Raw genomic sequence first — 12,272 nt, forward strand, 5'->3', positions numbered from 1 at the left:
GAGACGGAGCCTTACACTGTCACCTAGACTGGTGGGCAGTGGCCGGATCCCAGCTCACTGCAAGCTCCGCCTCCCGGGTTTACGCCATTCTCCTGCCTCAGCCTCCCGAGTAGCTGGGACTACAGGCGCCCGCCACCTCGCCCGGCTAGTTTTTTGTATTTTTTAGTAGAGACGGGGTTTCACCGTGTTAGCCAGGATGGTCTCGATCTCCTGACCTCGTGATCCGCCCGTCTCGGCCTCCCAAAGTGCTGGGATTACAGGCTTGGGCCACCACGCCCGGCCACAACTGGTATTTCTTAATTTCCATTTTGATAATGCCTTTTTTCAGCAGAAAACAAGTCTTTCTTCAAGAGAAAACAAAATAAGGAATAAAAACATCCTTAAAGGCAAGGATTGTTGCAAAACAGAATTTGCCTAATCTGACCAGTATACGCATTTCTCATTTAATTAAAATATTGCTAGAGCTACTGGATATTAATATCTAAAGACAGCCAAAATAAAACTGGAAAACTTTAAATCTATTGTAGCTTATATGCATAATATTTTGCTTTTTAAATACCATTTTGCTGGATCTAGTTCTTTCCAAAATAATAACCTCACATACGAATTTTATTAGAGAACAAGGATTTTTTTACTTTTCTATGATCAACCCTTGGCTATGCTCAAAAGAAATTAAAGTTTTTCTTTTTGTTGTTGTTGTTGTTGTTGTTGTTAAGACAGGGTCTTAGTATGTCACCTAGGCTAGAGTACAATGGTTATTACAGGTCACTGCTGCCACGACCTCCTGGGATTAAGGATCCTCCCACCTCAGCCTCCCAAGTAGCTGGGACCACAGGCATGTGCCACCATGCCCAGCCAATTTAACTTTTTTTAGAGACAGAGTCTTGCTATGTTGCCCAGGCTGGTTTCGAACTCCTGGGCTCAAGGGATACTCCTGCCTCAGCTTCCAAAAGTGTTAGAATTATAGGAAGGGGCCACCATGCTCCACCTTAAAATTTCTATTTGGTGATTACCATCCCCAAACTGCCCCTGGAGAAGGGGTCTCACAATGTTGTCCAGGATGGAATGCAGTGGCTACACACAGGTGCAATCATAATGCACTATAGCTTCGAATTCTGGGGCTCAAGCAATCCTCCTGCCTCAGTCTCCTAAGCAGCTGGAACTACAGGCACTCAGCACTGCCGCTGGCTTTCACTACTCTATTTTGAGATAGAAATATACTAGCTTTTATACAGAATTGAAAGATTTATGAATTAATATATTCTGCCTACTTACTTGAAATAACCAAGAATATTTTAAAATTCAGTTTGTGGGCAAGGCACAGTGGCTCACGCCTATACTCCCAGCACTTTGGGAGGCTGAGGCGGGCAGATCACAAGGTCAGGAGATCGAGACCACCCTGGCTAACATGGTGAAATGCTGTCTCTACTAAAAATACAAAAAAATTAGCTGGGTGTGGTGGCCGGTGCCTGCAGTCCCAGCTACTAGGGAGGCTGAGGCAGGAGAATGGCATGAACCCGGGAGGCGGAGCTTACAGTGAGCCGAGATCGCACCACTGCATTCCAGCCTGGACAACAGAGCAGGACTCCGTCTCAAAACAAACAAACAAACAAACAAACAAATAAATAAATAAAATTGAGTTTGTGAACTCACTTCAGAATAGAGAGGTGCTTACCATTTTCTGAAGAGAGAGTGGCTCAGAAGAAACATTACCAGAGCTCTGTAGACACAACTTTTTAAAGACTGCCTCTGCAACAAACATTTGAAGCCAGGAGGAGGAAAAGGAGCAAATGAAAATCTCTAATTCCTGTGAAGAAAAGTCTGGAGAACATAAGGTAAGTCGATATAGTTACTGCTGTATCCTATATACTTTTTTCCATAGGCTATTTCCTTAGTGAAGTTTATTCCATCAAATGAGAGTTCTTATACCTGTAAGATTCATCCACATGATTTTAACCCACAAAAAATAGGTAATATCCCTATTCCTTGACTTTTAAGAGAAAATATTTAATGGCACATGTTCTCACATTTGAAAAAACAATCATTAGGTTTGATTATTTCAGATACAAGTTTTGAAATTATATATATACAGATTAGGTAACATATGAATATATAGAAGGGATTTCATTTATCTCTATACTTTCCAACTACCATTAAAGATCTCTTCCCACAATAGGGATGCTCCTTTGGAAAACCAGTAATTAGTTTTTAAATGAACATACTAGTATTTAATTTGCAATGATCAGTACCGAGTTGATAGGAGGAAAGTAGACTGCTTCCTATGACAACACCCATGAATCTTACCACTGCAGAAAAGGAGGAAAGGCACAAGGTAAAGAAGAAAACATGAAACAAGAGCATGTATAAAGAAGAAAAACATGAAACAAGAGCATGTATAAAGACTTCCTCAGAAGTTTGCACCCACTCTACTACGGGGGATGGTGGATAAATTTTTTTTTTTTTTTTTTTTTTTTAAGACGGAGTCTTGCTCTGTCACAAGGCTGGAGTGCAGTGGTGCGATCTCGGCTCGCTGCAACCTCCGCCTCCCAGGTTCAAGCGATTCTCCTGCCTCAGCCTCCTAAGTAGCTGGGACTATAGGTGCACGCAAGATGGTGGGTAATTTTAAATGAAACAAAAAAACAAGAAAACACCAAGAGGCTCAAATCTCTTATACAAAACCTCAAGGACTTCAATAAGATGAAAACGCATAAATATACCCATGAATTGAAAGTGATAAAAGAATGACTATTTCCCATGTGATCTATTTCATATTATAAACTGTCTATTAATATTATCTATGTAACGTGATGAAAATACAACAAAATGATAAGAATAAATAAGACCAACCAAGAGGCTATCAAAAGAAGCTAAAATTACAAACAACATAAAAAAGTTGTGATATTATACAATAAGGCAGATTAACTATAAATACTGGAAGAACAAAGAATAAGTCAATACAATTAGCAAAATAAACATAATAAACAGAAGAATTAAAATTGTAAGCATTAAGTTAAAATATAGTTTCAGAATCAGACAATGATAAACTTAATAGCAGTATAAGGCATAAAAGCTGGCCTCTCTATTCGGGGTGGAATTCTTTCAGGGTGAAGAGAATGCAGACACCCAGTCAATGTCCTGCTCAGATGCCTTCAAAAAAGGCTGGGGATCTAGTGTCTTGTAATCCTTGACCCCTGACTCCGATTTTTAAGAGTGGATGGGAGAAGTAAGGGAGGATTTGCTCTCAGGTAACATTTGTTAATTTCTGGTTGCCACATTGGGGAAGGGGATGCTACTGGCATCTAGTGGGCAAAGGCCCAGGATGCTACAATACATAGGACAGCCTACAATACACAGGACAGCCCCAACAACAAATAATTATCCAGCCCAAAACATAATCAGTACGCAGGCTGAGAAACTTGCCTTGACTAAAGAGATCTGATGCCCTTGCCTTGTGGCAGCTTGTCATAAGGAGTGTTTAAACCTTTGGGCAAATGGCTTCAGGTCTGATGTTAACCAGATACAACTAACCCCAAACAGATAATATTATCATTGAATTTAGATAATCCCTTCTAATATGGCCTCTACAGAGATACAATTTTTTTCTTTTTTTTTTTGAGACACAGTCTTGCTGTATCGTCCAGGCTGGAGTGCAGACGTGCGATCTCGGCTCACTGCAACCTCCGCCTCCCGGGTTCACGCCATTCTCCTGCCTGAGTCTCCCAAGTAGCTAGGACTACAGGCACCTGCCACCACACCCGGCTATTTTTTTGTATTTTTAGTAGAGACAGGTTTCATCGTGTTAACCAGGGTGGTCTCAATCTCCTGACCTTGTGATCCGTCCACCTTGGTCTCCCAAAGTGCTAGGATTATAGGCGTGAGCCACTGTGCCCCACCAAGATACAATTTTTTTGAGTTGGAAAGGAGAAAAGAATTACTTACAACCAGTTTTCTTGCTACTACTGAGGCTCTGCTAATATTATCTAAAAATGTACGAGCAGTAAACTGAAGGATAAGAATCAAAAGATAATATGAACATTTAATCTCTAATTATATACATTAAATAGCCTACTTCTTTTTTTTAGTGTACTGCAACCAATTGATCTCTTAACATAAGAACTCTAGACAGAGGCAAAAGCAAAGCAGAAATAACTTGCGGAGTTCAAAAGAGCTGGTCTCACACTGAAATTTACAAATGGGGTTATTTATCTAATAAGGATCACATCTGATAGGCTTACAGATATAAGAAATACAAAGTAATAATATGACAGATCCATATATTACCAGGTCAAAAAGTCAAGGGGAATAAAAAAAAACAAACAGATGAACAGGAGAACACAAGAAAATTAGCCCGTGGACTGTAAGAACTTTAAGGGAAGGCTCATACTTGTAGCCCTTACAGTATATAGGTCATTAATCTGTACAGAGTAAACATTTAGTATTTGACAGATGAATGAATGAACAGTTAGCAGATACCAATAACTCATAATAGAGAGCCAAGCCAGGACCATCTTTTTAAATCAAGTTAATGAGATCACGCTACTCCCTTGTTTCCATAGCTTCTAACTCCTTAACAAGACTTACAAATCCCTACACAAACTCCCTTAACCCTTCTTTGGCCTTATTCTGGCCTCTCTTCCCATCAGCCAGGCACCAGAAGGTCTCAAACAGGCCTTCTTTTCTACTCCGAGCTTTGGTAAATATTACCTTCTGACTAAAAACACTCTGTCCTGTCAAACTTCTACTTATTCTTCACGTTCTGCATTCCATGGTCATACAGTATAAAAGTAAGTTCACCAATCTCAACACCTAGTTTTTCCTGTTCAGAGCACTTATTTTAAATGACATATTTATATTAACTTTACAGTTTCTCTCTCTTAAAGTTAAAAAAAACCCACAAGGACCATGTTTTGTTTCCCTCTTCCATTGTATAGAAAAGCGTTTAGCTCAATGCCTGGTAGAATGCCAGTAAAATTTTGCTGAATAAACGAAGAGAACAGAAACATTTTGGCTGAGAATTAGTAATAACACATAAACATTTATATTTTGAGGTCTAAAGCATGGAAAGAAATTAAGAGATAAAGCAAAAGTGAATAAAGGTTTGGAAAAAGTATTTATCAGGAAATAATGATGTAATCTGAGAAAAGGAAGTTTTATTAAAGTTCTACAAAGATATGAAAAAAATATATAGTAAATTTTGATGATATCTTCTTTCCCACTGAAACAACTGGAGGAGAAATATGTTTAAGTCAGGATGGGCAAACTGTGGTGTGCTGCCTGTTTTTACGAATAAAGTTTTACTGGAACACAGTCATGCTGTCTATGTATTGTGTATGGTTGCTTTCTTACTAAAAACTGCAAAGTTGAGTGGCCTGAAGAGGCTGTAAGGCCTAAAAGGCCAGTAATATTTATTGTCTGGTACTTAACATTGAACAGTTTGTTAATCTGTAGTTTAAGCCACTACATAAGGAATTTCAAGTAGGCATAAAAAAGAAATTTCAGATAACTTGACCTTAAAATACAGATAAGAAAATTTCTGCCCAAAGTGTTCAGAAACAACAAAGAGTGGCATCTATATGGAACTGATGAAAACGAGATCTGATGGAAAAAATTTTATTTATCTTCTAAAATATCTGTTGCTTAATTCTTGACAAAACAATTATAAACTAAAAATTACACTAAACTGAAATGAATTTGATAGATGCGAATCTGAGTAGTGTCACAGTATGAATTTTGTACTTCTAAACTAGGAAAAATCAGAACATCCAGTTTACCATAATCGAGAAAGATGGATCGATATTTTCAACTGGAAGTTACATAACAGTGAAATTATAACATCTTTACTAATGACTTGTGAAAAGCAAAAGATAGTAACTGAGTAGAAGAATAATGCAAAATAAATGATTTTTTTAAAAAAGGAAAGGAATATCAGCATAGAAAAGAAATGAGGAAAAAAAAGAGGTGGCAGACAATGAATTTTAAAATTCTTCATCAAAACATGAACAAAACGGACATTATTACAACACCCCAGAATTTTGATTGTGTGTGTGACTAACATGAGCTTAAACTCAACCTTAGAGTTACTAATTTTGTCAACGGATTATTTTGCTCCCAAACATCTACTAATATATTTGATCACTAACATTCAAAACTTTAGATGAGATTTAAATTGTCACTAATGAAAAGTATTTTTAAGCTTTTTTCTTTACCTTTCTCCAAGTGTACACACGTGCACACACACACACGTGTGTACACACACGCACAGTTGGTTGCTTAGGCTTCAAATTTGGTCATAGCTAGGCAATTTAAAAGTTTTAAACATAATTTTTTATTGTTGTTGAGAAGAGTCTCACTCTGTCCCTCAGGGTGGAGGCTACTGGTTTATGATAAAATGTTCACTTGATTTCTGTCTCTTGACAAAGGTTAAACATCAACCTGCACTAACAGAAAAGAAAAAAACTAGACAGAAAATAGAAAAATACTAATTTGAATGATTTTTAGAAATATATGTTTAAAACTTTTGGCTGGGCGCAGTGGTTCATACCTGTAATCCCAGCACCTGGGAAGCCGAGGTGGGCAGATCACCTGAGGTCTGGAGTTTGAGACCAGCCTGGCAAACATGGTGAAACCCCCATCTCTACTAAAAATACAACAAGTTATCCAGGCATGGTGGTACACTCCTGTAATCCCAGCTACTTGGGAGGCTGAGGCACAAGAATCACTTGAACCGGGGAGGCAGAGATTGCAGTGAGCCAAGATCATGCCACTGTACTCCAGCTTGGGGGACAGAGTAAGACTATGTCTCAAAAAAAAGAAAAAAGAGCTCAAGCCTGTAATCCCAGCACTTTGGGAGGCCGAGACGGGTGGATCATGAGGTCAGGAGATCGAGACCATCCTGGCTAACACAGTGAAACCCCGTCTCTACTAAAAAAAATACAAAAAACTAGCCGGGTGAGATGGCGGGCGCCTGTGGTCCCAGCTACTCGGGAGGCTGAGGCAGGAGAATGGCCTGAACCCGGGAGGCGGAGCTTGCAGTGAGCTGGGATCCGGCTACTGCACTCCAGCCTGGGTGACAGAGCGAGACTCCGTCTCAAAAAAAAAAAGAAAAGAAAAGAAATAATGTTGAAAACTTTTAAATTGCTTACCTATAACTGAATTTGAAGCCTAAGCAACCAACTGCGTGTGTGCGCATGTGCACGCACACACGTGTACATTTTGAGAAAGGCTTAAAAATACTTTTCAATAGTGACAATTTAAATCTCATCTAAAGTTTTGAATGTTAGTGATCAAATGTATTAATAGGTCTTCGGGAGCAAAATAATCTGTTGACAGGATCATAATAGTAACACTAAGATTCAGTTTAAGTTCATGTTACTTACAGAATCAAAGTTCTGGGTTTTACACTTGTCACGTAAAAACTGAAAATAACATTGGATAACATGCCCTGCTTTAAAGTGAAGGGAAACTCAGAATATTAGTGAAGAAAGCACTGAAGCAAACGTATAACAGGTAATAGAATCCTTTTAATACAAGGCTTATTATATTTCATGCATTTGGCTAAACTATAAGATAAATTATAATTCCTTAAGGGCAATTACTACGTATTGGAAACAAGACATATAACTATACTGATAATCTCTAAAGCCACTGCTAATCCTCTACTAGGTCTCCAAACTCAAATTTCATTAAGGAATGAAAACAGGAAATTCCATTAGTCAAATGCTTAGTTCCCATTCTAGCAAATAATGCCCGAATTCTGTTTTTTTGAAAAGGATAAAAACCACTAAACTACCTCGTAGGAATGGTGGGAAAGAAATGTAAGAGAGGGTTCTGCAGGAAGATTGAATGTTAGCTAACAAATGTTAAAGTCATGCAACAAAGGACAGCTAGTCCACAAAGGGAACTGTAATCACCTCCTCAGCTCAATGAAAAAGAAAGAAAAAAAGATTTATCTAAAATGCTTCAGATAAAATCTTCTTCGGTAGTATAAAAGAGAACTCTCTCTGCAGAGGCATCATCGAATAAATCCTGAACCCAGATATAACCTGGATTCCTATTCTGAAGTCTCTCTTCAAAGTATTAAAGTGATTGACAGCATACTGAAGAATGTTTTCTTTATATAAAATCAAGATACACTGAAACACATGTGTAGCAGAGTACTTATTTGGCAGTTTAAAATATCAAGTATATAAAAGTCATCTTTTATTGCTAAGAATCACAAAAAACTTACTTGGTTTAAAATGCATTCATTTCAGGAATTAAGGACTACAGAAATAAAGAAATAAAGAAAAAAAAAGGGAAGGATAGACAAAGACTCTTCCTAAACTGGCTATGGAGTTTGGGAATCTACATAAGGTCTTTACAGAAGCCTCCTTCAGTCTAGACGCCCAAAGAATTGGGTAGAACTTTTCAACTTGTGAAATGAGTTCTGCCATCATTTTCTTAAATAACACTCCTTTCCCCCTTTATTTTAGGGGAGACATTAAAGTAGGTAATGGGGAAAAGGAAGAGTGAAAAAAATTATCCATATAAATTACTTCTGTTTGCCATGTTCATTTCTTGTTAGAGCACCAGACTCAATGGGGAAAAATAGTAGCAAGTTTTTGTATGTTTTTTTAAAGAGACAGGGTCTTGCTCTGTCATCCAGGCTAGAGTGTAGTGGCACAATCGTGGCTCCCTGCAGCCCTGGACTCCTAGGCTCCAGGGATCCTCCCACTTCAGCCTCCAGAGTAGCTGTGACTACTGGCATATGCCACCATGCCCAGCAATTTTTAAAATTTTTTTTAAAAGACAGAGTCTTGCTATGTTCCACAGGCTGGTCTCAAACTCCTGGGCTCAAGAGATCCTCCCACCTCGGCTTCCCAAAGTAGGCTGGGATTATAGGCGTGAGCCACTGCACCAAGCAAAATATTACATTTGAATAATAAATGTATGTGGGGGGAAGTCTCCTGTAATGTTTAGAGGAAAATAAGAATGCAAAATTACATATACAGTATGAATTCAACTATACAAAAATGCTTAGAAATACCAGAAAGACATTAAAAAGTTAACAGCAGTTATCTGTGTAGGAACAATAAGGGTACTTTCAGTCTTTCTCTTTATATTGTCTGTTTGTATCTATCTGTGCATGTATCCATAACAATTTCAAGGAAAGCTTCAAACGAGCATATGTTAAAGCTTACAGACTGCTTAAAAGAAAATCAAAACTAATTTCCAGAATGAGTCTGAAAAAAACAGAAGATAGACAAACTTACCATCACACGAAAGAGAAATATAACTTCCTAAGTCATCAGACATGTGTCGCATCACATTTCTACCCATCTTAAGACCAAGGAAAATCCAATAATCTATTGCTGCTCCAAGAATTCCAGTCAATAAGTAAGCTAGTTCATGTTTGAAGACCTGACATTAAGATACAAAAAAATTACCAATATATATTACAATATTGAATTTCTATTAGTATTTATTTTGAATATGTTTTGAGGGGCAAAACATAGCTATCTAAAAATACAGGGTATGTAATGATAAAAGGTATTCTTAAGAACCCTAGCTAACTAATTCTCTCCCCTCTCTCTCTCCACATGACAAAAGAGTTAATAAAGCAAATTTTCCAAGGACCTACAACTTAACAGTTCAGAATAAACTTTAATTTCATCCAACCTATCAAGTTTGTCAGGCAATAATTCCATTAAAATAATGAGAAAATACCTGGTTTTGTAGATTTTATAAATAGGAGAGATATGACTATAAAAGAAGATAGATTTATCTACCCCCACTGTTTATATATAGAATTATTCTTTACATTTCTCTATATGACATTTTCCAGAAAGACCTGAGAAACCCGATGAATAAAAGCTCTAGTAAACAAGATTATTCATTTGCTATAATATACTGATTCAAATTTTTATTTAATTATATATCAAATACTAATTACCCGACTTAGAGATGTACAAATCAGTTTTAAAAGTGTATCATTGGCTGGGTGTGGTGGCTCATGCCTGTAATCCCAGCACTTTGGGAGGCCAAGGTGGGCGGATCATGAGGTCAGGAGATCAAGACCATCCTGGCTAACACGGTGAAACCCCGTCTCTACTAAAAATACAAAACGTTAGCCGGGCGTGGCGGCGGGCACCTGTAGTCCCAGCTACTCAGGAGGCTGAGGCAGGAGAATGGCGTGAACCCCGGAGGTGGAGCTTGCAGTGAGAGGAGATTGCTCCACTGCACTCCAGCCTGGGCGACAGAGCGAGACTCCGTCTCAAAAAAAAAAAAAGTATATCATTTTATATGATTACTTGCATAATAAATATCATTAAATTCTTATAAGAAATGTAACAAGGCATACAAGCCTTCTAAGTGTGCTTTAACCCTAGTGTTTGAAAGTATTTTTCTAATCTCTAAAATTCAATAGAAACTATGAAGATGAAGAAGTGTGAAAATAAAATTTTAAAAACACCTCTGATTGAAATACAAACACTTTTTCAAAGCATTAAAACCAGCTGAAATTCTTATGTTCTTGTTATTTGTTGTCTAGACATGTTGGATATGTAGAAAAAAAATCACTAATAGTTGGGTAAAAGGCATATGACATTTTAACAAATGCTACAGTAACAGATTATAACTATGTTCGCCCATCTAATTTCTTTCTCATTAATTCCATATTAGGCATATATTACACTGAAATAACATAAGTATAACATAATATATAACATAACTTGCTGTTCATGTGTAATAGGTAAGATTACAGTATAAAAGGATCTAAGAACCTGATCTATAACGAATAGATCTAACATTACTAATAAGCTAATCTATTATCACAATATTTATTAAAACCTTTTCACACGCCTTTTACTCAACTGCTTAGTGATTTTTTCACATATCCAACAAGCCTAGATGACAAATAACAGGAACATAAGAATTTCAGCCGGTTTAATGTTTTGAAAAAGTGTTTATATTTAAATCAAAGGTGTTTTTAAAATATTATTTTCACACTTTGTCTTCACAGTTTACATGGATTTTATGGATTAGAATAGTAAGTTTTATATAAAAGGCACTTCCAAATCAGGTTCTTGGATCCTTCTATACTATAATCTAAACTAACACACTCATAAATGGTACATTATGTTATTATGTTATATATTACAGAATTATGTGTATTTCAGTGTATTAGCTATATATTACACACCAAACTAGCATATATTATGCCTAATATGGGATTAGTGAGAAAGAAATCCCCAGCACTCTGAACCCTCAGTGACTACTGGATTTGTTTCTCCTGCCCTCAGCAAACAAATTTCGTGTATGCATATTCAATATTTCATTGGGATATCATTCCATATCTACTAGCTCTAGCTAGCAGATAAATGATTTCAAAACCAAAGTTCAATTTCTGGTTTATTGTGCAAACACAAGCAAATGGTCCAGCAGCACACACAACCAGCTTGCCAGAACAGTGTTTATGGAAGGAAAACACATAGTCAGGACCAGTAGCATGTGTGCAGGTCCTCTTTTGTCCTATCACATCAGGGGCAGCATACTGCATTCCTGTAGGGCTAGACATCAGAATCTAGGAGAGAGACCCTCAAGTGTGGAGCTGAGGAGATTTTTAAAAGCTGCATGATTAAGAAAGCGGTGCTCTTCTTCTGGCATGATCAGGGGCCAAGACAGCCAGCCAGATTCTAGCAGGTGAGGCTTCATAGGTGGCTGTCAATCCCACCCAGTCTCCTGCCTTGATAAGAGAGCTGAGTTTAAGCCTTGCAGTTGTGGCTATATGGCATGGGAAACTAGTAGCAGCTCTGGTCACATCAGTAGCACCAACACCTCCCCTGGTGTGATTGGCAGGACTACGGTCTACTGTTAGTCTCCAGGAAATCAACTCCATTCTTTGTAAAGTCAGTGTCTTGCTTGATCACTCTGAGCAAGTTAGTTAATCCTTACTTCTCACTGTTATCAAGAGAATATAAAACAGAACAGTGAAAATATATATTTAAACTACTAAATTGATTATGTCCATATGCACATATGCATCCACAAAATGTTCCTTCCAATATAACATGTATCTGAATATCAGCAATGACAGTACTCAGGAAAGAAGCAAGAGGTTGGTAAATTTTGATTTCTGAAAGTATTCTCCATCTCAAGGGTATAGTAAATCAAGATCACTTTAGACCACCCAGGCTCTAAGACCCTGGGCAGGAAAGAAGAATGTTAGCCCACAGAGTGAAGCCTTATATAAAAACACAATCCAGCTTTCTATCAATCAAAAACAACACTAAAAA

The 12,272-nt window shown here is 37.5% G+C and overlaps 1 protein-coding gene across 1 annotated transcript in view; it reads right to left on the reverse strand.

Moving 5' to 3' along the window:
* SLF1 (SMC5/6 complex localization factor 1) overlaps positions 1-12,272 on the reverse strand; it is an 85,454-nt gene that overhangs the window by 12,468 nt on the left and 60,714 nt on the right. The window contains 2 exon segments of the mRNA XM_017880121.1: positions 1,676-1,821; positions 9,252-9,399. Of these exon segments, the coding sequence (XP_017735610.1) occupies positions 1,676-1,821; positions 9,252-9,399 (294 nt within the window).

Source organism: Rhinopithecus bieti, unplaced genomic scaffold, assembly GCF_001698545.2.
Source record: "Rhinopithecus bieti isolate Rb0 unplaced genomic scaffold, ASM169854v2 scaffold_12189, whole genome shotgun sequence".
Classification (NCBI taxonomy): domain Eukaryota; kingdom Metazoa; phylum Chordata; class Mammalia; order Primates; family Cercopithecidae; genus Rhinopithecus; species Rhinopithecus bieti.